Source organism: Heterodontus francisci, chromosome 34, assembly GCF_036365525.1.
Source record: "Heterodontus francisci isolate sHetFra1 chromosome 34, sHetFra1.hap1, whole genome shotgun sequence".
In the NCBI taxonomy this organism is placed as follows: Eukaryota; Metazoa; Chordata; class Chondrichthyes; order Heterodontiformes; family Heterodontidae; genus Heterodontus; species Heterodontus francisci.
In genome coordinates this window covers 27,247,517-27,264,516 of record NC_090404.1, presented here as the reverse complement: position 1 = coordinate 27,264,516, position 17,000 = coordinate 27,247,517, and the positions used below count along the sequence as shown (strand labels likewise).

The window sequence follows — 17,000 nt, the reverse complement described above, 5'->3', positions numbered from 1 at the left end:
AATCTTTGTAGAACAATTACCACATTCATTTTCAAACTGGAAACTTAAACCTGCCGTTTCCATTTCAATCAGGAACAGATCCCAGTTTTACACCAATCTCTGATATGACAGCACGTTTCCAGCATTCACTGTTGCTCTTCCTGACTCTAAACACAGTTGTAAAGGAGCCTTCTGCTCCGTGCCCAGGAGCTATGAACCATGGAAGAGAGCGGCTGGGACAGAGGTGAGAAAAACCAAAGTACCATCTATCCCTCTCAGTGTGACCCTGAATGACTGAAGTTCTGTTCCTGCCGAGAATCCTCCCCCAAGATTGTCCATTTCTGAGCTCCAACCAGGTGATTTTTCAAAAGTTCTTTCATGGTATGTGGGTGTCACTGGCAGGCTAGCATTTGTTACCCATCCCAAAATGCCCTTGCACTGAAAGGCTTGTGAGGCCCTTTCAGAGGGAAGTTAAGAGTGAACTACATTGGAATCTCATCTAAGCCAGACCAAGGAAGGATGGCAGATGTCCTTCCCTGAAGGACATTTGTGAACCACATGGGTTTTTACGACAATTAACAATAGTTTCACAGTATCATTACTGAGAGTAGCTTTCAATTCAAAATTTTTATTAATTAAATTTATTAACTCTTTGAATTTATATCCCAGTGTGCCATTTGAAACTCTCTCCAAGGCATTAGCCTGGGCCACTCGATGACTAATCCAGTGACATTGCCACTACACCATGGCCTACGCCCTCAGCTGGGAAAGACAGAAAATCTACAACAATGTGTTTAAAATAAACCTGATAGATTTGACAATTATCCAGGATATTAAACTCCAGCCCAGTTATAAGGATTATTCACATCAGCAGAAACAAACCCCAACTGTTAGAATAGAAACATAGAAACGTTATAACACAGCAGGAGGCCATTCAGCCCATCATGTCTGCACTGGCCATTAAGAGTTATCCAGCCGAATATCACTAACCAGCTCTTGGTCTGTAGCCTCGTAGGTTACGGCTCCTCAATTATATATCCAAGTACTTTTTAAATGTGATGAGGGTTGCTGCCTCAATCACCCTTTCAGACAGTGAGTTCCAGACACCAACCCCCCAACCCTCTGGGTGAAAAGATTTCTCAACTGTCTTCCAATCCTTTGCCAATTACTGTAAATCTATGTCCCCTGGTTATTGACCTCTTTGATAATGGAAATAGCTCCTTCCTATCCACTTTATCTCAGCCCCTCATAATTTTATACAACTCAACCTCCTCTGTCCCAAAGAAAAAATCCCTAGCCTAACCAATCTTTCCTCACAGCTAATATTCTCCAAACCTGGCAACATCCTTGTAAATCTCTTCTGTACCCTCTCTAATGCAATCACATTCTTCCTGTAATGCGTTGACCAGAACTGCACACAGTACTCCAGCTGTGGCCTAACCAGTGTTTTATACAGTTCCAGTATAACCTCCGAGCTCTTATATCCTATGCCTCGGCCAATAAAAGCAAGCATCACGTATGCCTTCTTAACCACCTATTCTACCTATCCAGCCACCTTCAGGAATATGTGGACATGCACTCCAAGGTCCCTCAGTTCCTCTACACTTCTAAGTGTCCTACCATTTATTGTGTATTCCCTTGGCTTTCTTTCCCTCCCCAAATGCATTACCTCACACTTCTCCAGATTGAATTCCATTTGCCTTTTTCTGCCCATCTGACTAGTCTATTGATCTCTTCCTGCAGTCTACAGCTTTCTTCCTCACTGTCAACCACACGGTCACTTTTTGTCTCATCTGCAAATCTTTTAGTCAAGTCCCCTACATGTCAGTCTAAAGCATTGATATACATAGTAAAAGCTTTATTATCCAGGACTTTGCCAATCTGAAAACTCTGTTATCCAGAATTTCCAAAAACTTCTGAGGCTTGCCTCCCAATGCTGAGTTTTCCCAGTGCAGCCGATTGTTCTGGGCATTACTGTCCTGTAGTTAGTGATGCTGCTGATAGTAATCTTAGTGATGCTGCTGGAGGTCCAGCTTGTTGTGCCACCGTGTTTATGCAGTGTCGCGATTTATCTCCCTGTCCACCCATTATAGCATCCAAGAAAGCATTGACAGGAAAAGGGGGAAAGCAGAAAAGGATTGTTTTGATGCTACACCAGAAAATAGACATTTGCTGACGTCTTGAAAATGATGAAAATCATGATGTGTTGTTGAATGAATATAAAATACCACATACGACATCAAGGGTCAAAAAGACCAGTTGTTGAAATTTTTTACTGGTTCCGAGACTAATAAAACCGTTGACCAACACCGTACTCTACATAAACCTAAATTAGGACAGCTAGACAATGTATTGTATGAATGATTTTCGGTGAAAAGCTCTAAGGTGCCCCAATCTCAGGCCCAATGCTCATTGCAAAGGCAAAAGCCTTTCATAAGCCAAATGGAATTGACTGAACCATGCGCATTTTCCGATGGATGGCTCTCTTGCTTTAAATGGTGGCATGGCATTGTTGTGCCTAATTCAATTCAGCATGGGCTGACCCTTTATCCAGTTATTTCAAACTCCCAGGCACCAGACACCGGAATACAAACATACGACGAGGAGAAGTTTAATACAACAGTTTTATTTCGACACCAAATAAGTACAAGTCTCACTTCTTATACAAGATACCACTCGTCAACACAGAGGTGATCAGTCTCTTGACACTGTTGATCACTGAGTCTCCAGACTCAGGGTCCTGCCTTTGGGAGTTGTTCCTGGGTTCTCGCTGAGAATACCCTCCAGTAGTAACCATTATATATTCTTTGAAGGCTCCTTGTTCAACCCAAGACTCACAAGATCTTGTTTTGCACAAATCTTCAAGCATTATCTCATCTTAGGCAAGCATTAGCTGTTTAGCCAGCTGGACAGAAGTCCAGACTTGTTGATGATAACCACCGTTTGGTCCCCTGTATCTGTTCCTCTTTTATCTATTTTTATACAACAGTCCTGTCCAATGGTCACTGTCCCTTAACCACACGTTTCAACATGTCTGTTAGCTTACTTCAGCAAGTTCTGCGCTTATCTTTAGCTGCCTTAGAGCATGCTGGGTATTGAACAATACTTGGCCATTTTTTCAAGGCCTACAGTCCCCCCTTTGATCCTGCAGGGCTATTCCCAAGGGATCACACTCTCATGTCTCTTAGGTAGTACACTTGTGCAATTACAATTTATAAGCAGGGTAATGTTAAAGAAAGCACAACATAAGCATCACTTACATAATCAATCACTTGTGCGAACATAATATAGTTGCGATTTTGTTTGAGAGTTCATTGATCCTTCATTAATTCATTTTAAGTATCCAATCATAGGTTATACAATTATGCTTGTGTTACACAATCAATTGTCTATCTTTTTATAGAGCAAGTTCGAATACTGATTGCCTTTAAGGTAACTGTCCAACCTGTGTTCATACATCCTCTCACATTCCTTAATTAATGTCTTAAGTTTCCAAATTAAGTATATTATATATAACACCATGATACCCAAAACCACTATCAGGACATGGGAGATCATTCTAAGCCATTTGACCCCCAGTTTCATAAGTCCTCCCACCAGGTAGAATTGTTTATCTCGTCAATCTCATTTTGTAGCTTCTTCGACTGTTGTTCCAGATTGTCGTGCACTACGGCTTCTAGCTGCTGTCTCTCTTTACTCGAGCGCGTGGACAATGGCTTAATAGTATATTCATATTCCCGCAGGTAATTTATCAAGTCTTCCTTAATACATTCTGATACAGTTATCGTTTCTGTCTTTCATTTATGTATGTCTACCAACTCCATCTTCCCTACTGTGCTTGGTATTTGTGAGTTGAAACAAAACGTACTGTTACTCACTGGGAAAGTTTGGTTATGTCCATACTGGTATTCCTTCACCGTGGTGGTTAAGCAATATCTCCCCTTTCCCATATGGGTTAGCCCTGACAATGCTTTCCTAGTCTCCGTGGTGCAATTTACAGTGACATTAAGTCCACATTTTGACTCTATTGTTTTATATATAGGATGAGGACATACGACCACCTGGTTTTCCAGACTACACTTGGACAATGTTGTCCCAATTATCTCCTTTCCAATTTCCACAGCATAGAGTAATAAATCATAGTATTTTATATAATTTCTTCCCCTTATCACCCCTATATTTTCTACTTTGTATAATTGCATCCCTAATTTATCACTTGGAATTACAGGTATTCCCAATCTACTCCAATACTCAGAGATCTCGTATTTCCACAGTCCTGACCTTTCCAAAACTTCACCAGTTTTCTGAGTTGGCACCTAGTAATTTTATCCTTTGTGTGACTAGCTAAGTCCTCCAACTGGGTGTCATTTATCCAAACTGGCACCTGTCCTGCATCAATTTGCCTCAAATTTTCCCAAGTTTGTTCTAACGTCCACAAACCGTACGTACTACAAACACTTTCATTATCTGAAATATTGTGGAGCGCCTTTACCTTTTTTATTATATCATTAATAGTATGAACATGACCTTCCAGTACTCTCACCAGTCCTGTCACTGTGTTCGTCAAATCCTGTCCTACTTTAGCTACACCACTCTGTTCCTTTTCAAAATATCCTTTACTAGCTGACTGAGAGCTCTAACCTTCTGGTCCACGCTTTCCAAATCTATAGTATTGACAATTGAGGTTCCTGTGTTAAAGACTGTGCCTGCATCATTCACTAAACTACATTTATGTCTCTTTCCCTTTATTATTCCCTCATCCCCGAATTCTCATCCCAGCAATTATTGCAATAATACCTTGTACAACTCTCGGGTCTTCTCAGGGCACCAGTCAGGTAGCTGGATATCTGAGATATTCAATATTACCAGTGCCAACTCATGGTGTATGTTATCATGTATAATTTTATCAGTTTTTATGATCGCAAGTTCATTTTCAGGCCCTGCAGGTAAGGTGGGGCAAGGGAGATCAGTCGCTCATAGCTGCTGGGTTGGTAATTCGGATGCGGGGGTAACTGTGGTGGCTTATGCTTCTTGCCCATCCAATCTCATAACCTGGAATAGCAACTGTCCTTTTTTATTTCCCCAACACCATAGAGCCAATATCCCCTATCGTTGTGTGGTTTCACACATATTGATCAGTTTCTACAATCTTTATCATCGCACTGCCATGCGGGGAACTCGAGCTCCTTGGTAGGTCTCTTTTGGGTGTTTGACACATACCCATCAACAAAAATTTTGAGTGCTGGTTTGATTGCTGGCTCCTTCCCTTGTACATCCCCCAATGATTTTGACACAAAAAGGTCCCTTGAGGGTCTTTACTGTCAAAACCTGACACTCATGGGATTCGCCCTGGTAGATTGAATTGTCCGCCGGGCACACAGTAGTTCTTTTTTTTTCAGGAGATCATATAAAGGGCTGCCTTTAAGGCAAATCCATCCACATGGTTCCTGCAATACCGTCCACGGCCCTAAAATGTTCTCAGAGCCTTAATATCTTGCGGTAGGGGGAGGTTGAGGATTGTCTGTACTCGCATTTGCTCTATCTCATATTTTCCCTGTGTTATTACTATTCCCAAATAGGAAACCTTGTTTTCAGTATCTGTGCCTTTTTAGGGTTAACTTTCACTCCAACCTTCTACAGGAGTTGAAGGAGCTCCTCCATACTCACTGCCAACCGCTGGTGGAATATTGACGGACTGTTATGAAATCACTGAGGGAGACACGTCCAGGTGAATTGTTGTCCCTGGAATGTAAACGCAAATTTATATTGACACTGTTGTGCCAGCGGTATGGACCAGAACTCATTGCTAATGCCCAACACAGTAAAACACTTAGACTGTTTTTGTTTTTTTGTGTGTTTCCTAGAACTTTGATTGTCCTCTTAAATGTCAGATAAATTTCCCTTTGTGTGCTTTAAATAACCACGCATGTCAATTAAATTTTGTTTATCAATTCCAATTTCTTATGCCCAGACTTGGTGGTAATGCATTCGTTTTTTTTTACACTAAAGACAGAAGTGCTTGCAACTATCTCTCCTTCTCAAGCACTTTGTCTCATAGATAACGGATGCTGTGACATCAGAATCCACTGTGGCTCTGATCCAAAGCCCAATGGGTTAATTTTACTCTCAGCAATGCAAAAGTTGTGTGGTGGATTTAATGGGAAAAACAATAGCTGTAGTAGGGTTAATTTCCTTGCTTGTCTCCAAGGGGGTGGAGCAAAACATTCTCAGCTGGGTCACTTTACGTAACCTTTTTCTTCTGATCAAAAAGAACTACACTCCATTTTAAACAGTATTTTTTTCAATTTTTTTGGTATCCTGAAGATTTGAAAACAACAAAATCATTAGTAACATTACCAACTTCAAAGGAAAGCATCTCCATCGGGAAAGACAGCATTTTAGATTAAACTCCAATTGTTTCCAAACTTTTAACACCTTTTGTAAGAGGTTTCTAATCCAAGGATTTATATATATGTATACATACACAAAGATAATTCAAAATTCCAATTCACGGCAATAAACATTTAAAAATCAAAACTGCTGATGTTATATGAGCGAATCTTATGTCCGGAATTAAAGACTTCCTCAAAACTTCATATAATAAACTTGAAAGTTCATTGTGGCCACAAATGAAATTTCCAGTTTTCTCAACTTAACAGGTCAGTTAACCCTAATAGTATAAACTTCGTTCAGACTCATTAACTGCACACAGAACAGAATATCATGCTTTTTTTTTAAGATTGTTTTTTCTTCAGCCGCCTTTTCAAATGACTATAATAAAACCAAAAACTAAAGAAAAAGTTATTAAACGTTCTTAAAACAAAAGATTTAACACCAGCTTCTTAAACAAACTTTAAGCAGACAGAATCTTTCCCATGTCTCCTTTGTTTATCCTTCTCTCCCTTAAGCCAATATCCAATTCCTGACATTTGCCATTTAAAACAGTTAGTAAAACATGTCTTTAATTTAAACTCCAAAATAAAAAACAGATTTTAAACTGGAACTCCAATTAAAGCAGTGTTTTAAACTTCAAATTGGATTTCTGCCAGACATCTTCAGACCTGTGAGGCTGAATCTTATCTCTTACAAAATTGCTCATTGCCTTTTCACAGTTGCAAAACAAACTTTTAAAATAATAAAAACTTTAATTTAAAATATAATTCAATTTTACACCCCACTCCTGGGTGCACAATCTTAAATTGAAATGGACACACTCGATGATCACTTTTCACATTCATTCAATTTCAAACAACTTAGAAAATTGATTCCGTAATGATGAAATCAAAGTAGCAAAATTTGTGTTAAATTCCCTGCCCCGATTGAAATGAACACACACATGTTCAACTAGTTCAAAAACAAAACATGACTCAAGGTTCCCACAAAATATACATGGATAACAAATAGAACAAGCAGCAAACTCATGCTTTCATCATTAAGGCCAGACAACAAAAAGTTAACGACTGTCAGTTCTACTGAACACAAGCTGCACATCCCAAGGACATTCATTTCATTCGTGGAAGTTTCCAACATTCACACATTCGACTCAAAAGACACAGTGAATTGTTTTTACTCACTTGAAATTTCACTAAAACATAGTCTTTTTATGTCACTCTGCCATAAACTTAGTCATTGAGCCCTCTGTCCCCCAGTTATTAATGGCATCATAAGTAAGGCCAAGGTGGGGGCCGAAGGTTCAATTGGGAGTTCGGGCAGTTCGGTGGGGGGGTGGGGGGGGAGGTTGTCATCCCAAGGACTGTAACCATCATCATGTATTTACTGGCCTTATCTGCCAAGTTGGCCCGATTAAAGCCGTCATTGTCAGCATCCTCCCTATCCGCAAACATGTATATTATACCCCTTTGCACTGAGAGTTGAGACTGTAGTTTACTTATCTCCTGCTAACATTTGGTATGATCTCCCTATGCATGTCCGTGGTCTGTTGTTATATGTCCTTCATAGCGATCTAGAGATCGCTACATTTCTGTTCAGTTTTAGTTAACTGTTCTTTGACTCTCTCAGTTTCTCACTCAGCCTTACGGCAACTGTTCTCAGCCCTTTCAGCCTGAGGTTGAAACTGGCTCAGAAATATTAACTGCTTCTGTTGTTCCTTTTGTACCTGGAGGAGCCGGTCCTTCCAAGTGTCCCTATCCTTTTTAATTTCTCCCAATTGTTCCTCTAATTGTTCTACCCTTTTTTCCTTTTCATCCAACTCTCGCACACATGAGGCAATCGCCGTTGCCTTTGTTAATGTAGGGGCTATCTTAGCCTGGTGAGTACGAGCATCCTCCCAATGCTGAACTCCTACAGATCCCTGACCCGTGTACTGTTTAACTGCAAACTCAAATCCAAGAAGGCCACTTATCTTCCAAATATTTCCTCAACTCCAACTCCCAGTCAGGCCGAGGCTGAGCCATTTAACACTACATTTCACTGAAGGATTCCCCGAATCCTTAACTAACCTGCACAACAGACCCCTGGCCTGTGAGGATTCCCTGAATCCTTAACTTCCCTTTTTGTATTTCAAGGTCCAGTTCAATTCCTGCGAGCTCAAAAATGAACTTCTCATCAGGATCCTGCCAACTACGCCAATTCTGTTCTGCCCAATTCAACTCAGTATGGGAAGATTGACCCTTTAACCAATTACGTCAAAATCCCAGGCACCCGACCTTGAGATACAAACACATAACAAAGAGAAGTTTAATGTAACAGTTTTATTTAGACACCAAAAAGCACAAGTCTCACTCTTTGTACAGAATACTACCAGTCAACACAGAGGTGATCAGTCTCTTGAACCGGTTGATCACTGAACCTCCAGACTCAGGGTCCTGCCTTCAAGAGTTGTTCCCAGGTTCTCACCAAGAATACCCTCCAGTGTTAACCTTTATATATTCTTTGAAGGCTCTTTGCTCAACCCCATGACTCACATGGTCTTGTTTTGCACAAATCTTCAAGCATTATCTCATCTTTGGCAAGCATTAGCCGTTTAGCCAGCTGGACAGAAGTCCAGACTTGTTTACGATAATCATCGTTTGTTCCCTTATATCTGTTCCCCTTTTATCTATTTTTATTCAACCGTCCTGTCCAACGGTCACCGACCCCTAACCACAAGTTTCAACATGTCTGGTGGCGTCTCATCAATTTTTACTGCTGCCTTTACTGCCTTGAAAGCATGCTGGGTATCAAGCGTTACTTGACCAAATTTTCAAGGCCTACATGCTGAGGGATGTTCCTTCTACAAACCCAATCAAACAGCTTAGTGAAAATGTTGTAGAAGATTGGATTGAAGCTGACAAGGAGGTTGAAGTGACACATGTTGTTAGTGATGTGGAAATAATAGTGTCCGGAATCCTGAGAAGTCTAAGGAAACTGAAGAAGACTCGGCAAAAGATTTTAGTGAGGAACAGAAAATAACTTGGGGGAATGCTGCATCAGTATTTGATACATGAATCAAATTTGCTGAAAGGCAGACTTGTCATTCTGCACAAGAGTTAATGCAGCTACATATTTTGCTCTACTTTCATGAAAAAAAGACATGAGGCAGGTAGGTAAACTGATCCGAAATCTTTTCAAGGAAGCTTCCAGGGCTTGCCCTAGGCTCAGTACAGATTCTCTCCCATCACCTTCTACATCTCGTGTTTTAGTGTAATTTACACATTAAGTTTACTGTTCCTTAAGAATTCTATGTATCATTACTGCCTCAAGGTTTCCATTTTGTACATCTTGTACTTTGCAATTAATCATTTCTATTAAAATTAAAATTATTACATTGTATTGCCTTGGTAGCACGACTCTTGATTAACCGGAATTTGATTAACTGGCACCTCTCAGGTGTGACACATGCTGGATAACAAAGCTTTTACTGTACCACAAAAAGCAAGAGACCTGGTACTGAGCCCTGTGGAACCCCACTGGAAACAGGCTTCCAGTCACGGTTCAGTTCCAGATGTGATTAACAGCAGCAATTACAGCAGAATCCACCCTCTGCTGTGATATGTGAAATCGCTGGTGTCTCAGTAGGTGGGATGACTGAGTGAATCCCCTCACACACACACAGAGCAGGTGAATGGTCTCTCCCCAGTGTGAGTGCGCTGGTGTGCCATCAAATACTTTGTACTTTTAAATCTCTTCTCACAGCCAGAACATGCAAAAGGTCTCTTATCAGTATGAACATGTTGGTGTTTCAACAAGTTGGATGACACAGTGCATCCTTTCCCACACTCAGTGCAAGTGAATGGCCTCTCCCCAGTGTGAACTCGTTGGTGTCTCAGTAGGGCGGATGCAAAAACTGATTTCTTCCCGCACATGCAGCAGGTGAATGCCTCCCCCAGTATGAGTGCGTTCGTGTGTCTGTAGATCTCTTGTGCTTTTAAAGCTCTTATCACAGTCAGAACATTTAAATGGTCACTCTCCACTATGAACACACTGGTGTATACAGAGGGTGGATGAACATGTAAATCCCTTCCCACACATGGAGTAAGTGAATGGCATCCCCCCAGTCTGAGTTTGTCGATGAGTTTCCAGCCAGGATGGGAAATTGAATCCCTTCCCACAGTCCCCACATTTCCATGGTTTCTCCATGGTGAGGGTGTCCCTGTATCTCGGATGATCAGTTGAAGCCTCGTCCACACAAACACTTTTAAGCTATCTCCCCGCTGTGAATGGTGAGATTTTTTTCAGGCTGTGTAACTGGTTAAAGCTCTTTCCACAGTCAGTGCACTGGAACACTCTCACTCGCATGTGTGTGTCTCGGTGCTTTTTCAGTCATTGTGATGTTTGAAAGCTTTTCCCACAGACAGAACAGGCAAACATTTCTCCTTCCACATTCAAAGCCTGGTGATATCCAGGTCCTGATGAATCGAGTGATTCTGTCAGATCTTGATGTGATGTTTCGTTTGAGTTTTCCATCTGCAAATCCTTCCTTTCTAATATCCTGTAAAAGGAGTTTACAAAATTCATTACTGTCAGTCCAGGATAGAAATTCAGAAGGGACAAACATTTCTTTTGGTTTGAATTTTCAGTGTGTATTTCCTCCCCTTAAAAGCCCGTGTAAAAGGAGTTTACAAAAGCCATCAGTCAGTTCAAGATGGAACTTTTTAACATTCTCTCCTCCTGCTTCCTGGCCCAGGATGGCTGTGCTGTGTCCTGCTGCATATTGCCCTGAGGAGAGGCAATATACTACAACACTCTCAGCAACCTACAATCCACCTACATTACCGGGATAGGGAGACAGAGTTTAGAAACACTCAGCAACACGACTCCAGTAAAACATCCCAGGAGGAAAAGGGGGAGCAGTGTGTGTACCTGCCCTGATATCCCCCTCCCCAGGCCTGTCAGTCAAACCCCCCACTCCTCCCAGTCCACAGCTCAGCCTAGCAGCTTCCTGCACCTTGTGCCAGCCCTGCCCAGGTGTGCAAAGTCCAGGGGAAGTCTTGATAACTGAGCTAAGTTTCCTTTAAAGTTCTGGGCTTTGATGTTACCGTTTATTAATCCTCAGTTCCTCCAAAACAGCTGTAAAGCTGGCGGCCATTAACCTCGGCCTGTTACCTGCAGAAAACCCCACAGCTGCAAACGTGACATCTGGAGGTTATTAAATGAGTTTATGGCCTACACTGTGTTTCTCAAGCCTCCCACCCACCCAGTCTCCATTTCTCCTCCATTTACAGACGCTCCCTACGCACTCTCCATTTCTCCTCCATTTAGAGACAATCCCTGCCCACTCTCCATTTCTCCTCCATTTACAGACGCTTCCTACCAGTCTCCATTTCTCCTCCAATTAGAGACGCTCCCTGACCAGTTCCCATTTCTCCTCCATTTACAGACGCTCCCTGCCCACTCTCCATTTCTCCTCCATTTACAGACGCTCCCTGCCCACTCTCCATTTCTCCTCCATTTAAAGACGCTCCCTGACCAGTCCTCATTTCTCCATTTAGAGACGCTCCCTGCCTCTCCTGGATTTTGGGACAGTCTCTGCTCTTTGTTGAGATTGGGTCCGGAGGGAAGCGGTGGAAGCCGCGGCTGGGGGTTGATCTTGTTGTTTGTTGTGATCTCTCTGTTTAGATTGTCTCCTGTCTCCGCACTCGGTGTGTCTGCAGCCTGCGAGCCCCGGGCTTTATTAACCCGCCTCCCTCTCACCTGCTGGAACCGCGCTCTCTGCACCAACTCACACCGTCCGGCCGCTCAGATGATAGAGAGTAGCTCGGACCCATAGGCAGAGCGGGGGCGGGGCTGGAGGACCGAGCGGGCCTGGATCCTCCAACCAATCGGAGCAAGCGGTCTCGCGCCACGGTGAAGGCGCGGTCGCCCCGGACCTCCCTCTTGCTATTGGGCCGGAGGTGCTGTCAATCAACTGACGTCAGGTCAGAGGTTGCTGGCGGGAGCTCCATGTCTCGAGTGCATCGCGGTACAGTGTTTGGATCATGCGGGAGCGATGGAGCAGGTGGGCGAGGAGGCTTCAGAAATACCCGGTGTAAGCCGCAAGGTGTACCCTCTTTCAGAAGCTCCAGGTCCCGCATTTGTATCGAGCGGGGCGACAGCTGTGGGGTTTCTCCCGGTGACAGGCCCGGGGTTAACGGCCGCCAGATTTCCAGCTCTTTTGGAGGAATTAAAGATTAATGAAGTGTAACATCAAAGGAGAAAACTTTAAAGGAAACTGAGCTCAGTTATAAAGGGGCCTGGGGGAGGGAGGGAGGGAGGAACCATTTGGGACACAGCACAGGGCAGGAGGTCCCCCTCCCCCACTCCCTGGTTCCACAAAGACTCCCCTTGGACTGGGCCACACCTGGGCAGGGCTGGCTCAAGGTGCAGGAAGCTGATAGGCTGAGCTGTGGACTGGGAGGAGTGGGGGGTTTGACTGACAGGCCTGGGGAGGGGGATATCAGGGCAGGTACACACACTGCTCCCCCTTTTCCTCCTGGGATCTTTTACTGGAATCGTGTTACTGAGTGTTTCTAAACTCTGTCTCCCTATCCCGGTAATGTCGGTGGATTGTAGGTTGTTGTGAGTGCTGGATTATATTCACAGAATTACAGAATAATACAGTTCAGAAGAGGCCCTTCGGCCCATCGAGTCTGCACCGATGCATCAAACACACCTGACCTGTCTACCTAATCCCATTTGTCAGCACTTGGCCCATAGCCTTGAATGTTAGACGTGCCAAGTGCTCATCCAGGTACTTTTTAAAGGATGTGAGGCAACCCGCCTCTACCACCCTCCCAGGCAGTGCATTCCAGACCGTCACCACCCTCTGGGTAAAAAAAATTCTTCCTCAAATCCCCCTTAAACCTCCTGCCCCTCACCTTAAACTTGTGGCCCCTTGTAACTGACCCTTCAACTAAGGGGAACAGCTGCTCCCTATCCACCCTGTCCATGCCCCTCATAATCTTGTACACCCCGATCAGGTCAGTCTTCTCTGCTCCAGCGAAAACAGCCCAAGCCTATCCAATCTCTTCATAGCTTAAATGTTCCATCCCAGGCACCATCCTGGTGAATCGCCTCTGCACCCCCTCCAGTGCAATCACATCCTTCCTATAATGTGGCGACCAGAATTGCACACAGTACTCCAGCTGTGGCCTTACCAAAGTTCTATACAAGTCCAACATGACCTCCCTGCTTTTGTAATCTATGCCTCGATTGATAAAGGCAAGTGTCCCATATGCCTTTTTCACCACCCTATTAACCTGCCCTTCTGCCTTCAGAGATCTATGGACAAACACGCCAAAGTCCCTTTGTTCCTCGGAACTCCCCAGTGTCAGGCCATTCATTGAATACTTCCGTGTCACATTACTCCTTCCAAAGTGTTTCACCTCACACTTTTCAGGGTTAAATTCCATCTGCCACTTTTCTGCCCATTTGACCATCCCGTCTGTATCTTCCTGTAACCCAAGATGCTCAACCTCACTGTTAACCACTCGGCAATCTTTGTGTCATCCGTGAATTTACTGATCCTACCCCCCACATAGTCATCTATGTCGTTTATATAAATGACAAACAATAGGGGACCCAGCACAGATCCCTGTGGTACGCCACTGGACACTGGCTTCCAGTCACTAAAACAGCCATCTGTCATCACTCTCTGTCTCCTCCAGCTAAGCCAATTTTGAATCCACCTCATCAAGTTACCCTGTGTCCCATGTACAGTCCCATATTGCCTCTCCTCATTCTTCCTCCTTCTCCCATTCCGAGTTCCAGGCTGCAGGTTCCTGTGGCTTGATGGGCCTGAAATGTTAACTATTTCTCTCTCCACAGATGCTGTCTCACCTGCTGAGTATTTCCAGCATTTTCTCCTTTTATTTCAGATTTCCAGCATTCACAGTATTTTGGTTTTATTTTAACACAAGCATTGCTCACAAAACTGAGTTGGGAAATGCAGACGGACCAATTCAGAGCTGGTTTGTATCGGGTTGGGTCTTTTTTGTTGCATCAGTTTGAGATGGAGGAACAGCTGCTGGGTTTAATTCCAAATACCTTTGAGCCCAGTCGGGCCCAGCAACTTCCAAAGTGAGACTGTCAAGGGAGGAGAGGTTGCGAAATAGATATCAACCACTCAATGTGAAAGAGAATTGTTTCAGTAACAAGTATTTCTACAGAGGCCTTTAATCCATTTTATATATAGAGTCATAATAATAAATACTGCGGATGCTGGAAATCCGAAATAAAAACAAGAAATGCTGGAAATACTCAGCAGGTCTGGCAGCATCTGGGGAGAGAGAAGCAGAGTTAACGTTTCAGGTCAGTGACCCTTCTTCAGACTAGATTTCCAGCATCTGACGTATTTTGCTTTTATTTTAGTGTTTAATTCACTGCCACTTCTCTTCCAGGAATTTCTAACTTGAAGTTCTGCTCTTCTCTCTGGGACTTTCGTTTGTCTCTTTTACCTTGTTCACCTTCATTGCTTTCCATTTCCCTCCTGGTGTTATATCTAGAGTCGCTAGCCAGACCAGCATACATTGCTAATCCCCAGTTGCCCATTGAGGTGGTGATGGTGGGCTGCCTTCTTGAACCGCTGCAGTCCATGTGGTGAAGGTGTCCCACAATGGTGTTAGGGAAGGAGTTACAGGATTTTCACCCAGTGCTGATGAAGGAAAGGTGATATATGTCCAAGTTAACATCAACTTGTATTTATATAGCATCTTTAATGTAATAAAATGTTCCAAGGCTTTTCACAGCAATATCATTAAGCAGAGGGGCGGCACAGTGGCGTAGTGATTAGCACCGCAGCCTCACAGCTCCAGTGACCCGGGTTCGATTCTGGGTACTGCCTGTGCGGAGTTTGCAAGTTCTCCCTGTGACCGCGTGGGTTTCCGCCGGGTGTTCCAGTTTCTTCCCACAGCCAAAGACTTGTGGGTTGATAGGTAAATTGGCCATTGTAAATTGCCCCTAGTGTAGGTAGGTGGTAGGAGAACGGTGGGGATGTGGTAGGGAATATGGGATTAATGTAGGATTAGTATAAATGGGTGGTTGTTGGTCGGCACAGACTCGGTAGGCCAAAGGGCCTGTTTCAGTGCTGTATCTCTAAATAAAAACATCAATCAAGTCGCCTGTAACTCTTCTAAACTCCAGTGGATAGAAGCCTAGCCTATCCAATCTTTCCTCTTAGGACAATCCGCCCATTCCAGGTGTTAGTCAAGTAAACCTTCTCTGAACTCCTTCCTTAAATAAGAAGGCTAATACAGTGCACAGTACTCCAGATGTGGTCTCACCAATGCCCTGTATAACTGAAGCATTGCCTCCCTACTTTTGTATTAAATTCTCTGTGCACTAAATGATAACATTCTATTAGCTTTTCTAATTACTTGCTGTACCTGCATGGTGACCTTTTGCGATTCATACACTAGGACATCCAGATCCCTCTGCATCTCAGAGCTCTGCAATCTCTCACCATTTAGATAATATGCTTCTTTATTTTATTCTTCCTGCCAAAGTGGAGAATTTCACACTTCCCCACATTATACTCCATTTGCCAGATCTTTGCCCACTCACTTAACCGATCTATATCCTTTGTAGCCTCCTTATGTCCTCTTCACAACTTACTTTCCTACCTATCTTTGTGTCAACAGCAAATTTAGCAACCATACCTTTGGTCCCTTCATCCAAGTCATTTGTATAAATTGTAAAAAGCTGAGGCCCCAGCACTGATCCCTGCAGTAAATCACTCATTACATCTTGCCAATGACAAAATGACCCATTTATGAATTATCTTTGAAGAGCAGGGGTGTTCTCCCCGATGCGTGCCAATATTTATCCCTCAACCAATATCACTAAAAAGATTGTGGTCATAGCCACCTTTCTGGAACTTTGCTGTGTGTACAATATTCCTGCCGTATTTCCAACACTACACGAAGGACTTGCATTTATATAACATCTTTCACGACTTCAGGAAGTTCTAAAGCATTTTACAGCCAATGAAGTACTTCTGAAGTGTTGTCACTGTTGTAATGTAGGAAACACAGCAGCCAATTTGCACACAGCAAGATCCCACAAACAGCAATTTCATAATGACCAGATCATCTGTTTTACTGATGTTGATGAAGGGATAAATATTGGCCAGGACACTGGGGATAACCCACCTGCTCTTCTTTGAAATAGTGCCCCAGGATCTTTTACACCCACTTGATGGAGAAGACAGGGTTTGGTTTAATGTTTCATCTAAAAGATGGCACCTCAGGCAGTGTAGCACTCCCCCAGTACAGCACTGGAGTGTTTGCCCTGATTTTTGTGCTCAAGTCCTGGAGAAAACATGCACCTCCAACCTTCTGACTCAAAGGTGAGAGTGCGAGTCACAGCTGCCAATAGCACTAAGACATCAAAAGAACTTCATTAGCTGTAAACCACTATGGGACATCCTGAAGTCTTGAAAGGCACTATACAAATCTTCCGTTAACAAAGGAGAAAAGACACAAAATAGAACAGTTAGTAACAGGATATCGGTCTCTGTTATCTTGAAATCAAGGACTCGAACACTGCATGTTCGATGCATTGTTAGAATTAATATATTCATTTTGCGCGACCCTGGGGGGAGTGCG

At 43.3% G+C, this 17,000-nt stretch overlaps 1 protein-coding gene across 1 annotated transcript; it reads right to left on the bottom strand.

Moving 5' to 3' along the window:
- Positions 1 to 2,628: 2,628 nt before the first annotated feature.
- On the bottom strand, positions 2,629 to 12,199 carry LOC137349293 (zinc finger protein 22-like). Its single transcript, XM_068014835.1, has 2 exons — positions 12,112 to 12,199; positions 2,629 to 10,909 (listed from the first exon to the last, which is right to left on the bottom strand). Exon 2 carries the CDS (start codon positions 10,281 to 10,283, stop codon positions 10,020 to 10,022), a length of 264 nt encoding a protein of 87 aa, XP_067870936.1. The 5' UTR covers positions 10,284 to 10,909; positions 12,112 to 12,199; the 3' UTR covers positions 2,629 to 10,019.
- Positions 12,200 to 17,000: the final 4,801 nt, after the last annotated feature.

Coding starts and splice junctions, on each gene's coding strand:
- LOC137349293 (XM_068014835.1), bottom strand. CDS start 10,283: ATGTGCGGGAAGAAATCAGTTTTTGCATCCGCCCTACTGAGACACCAA.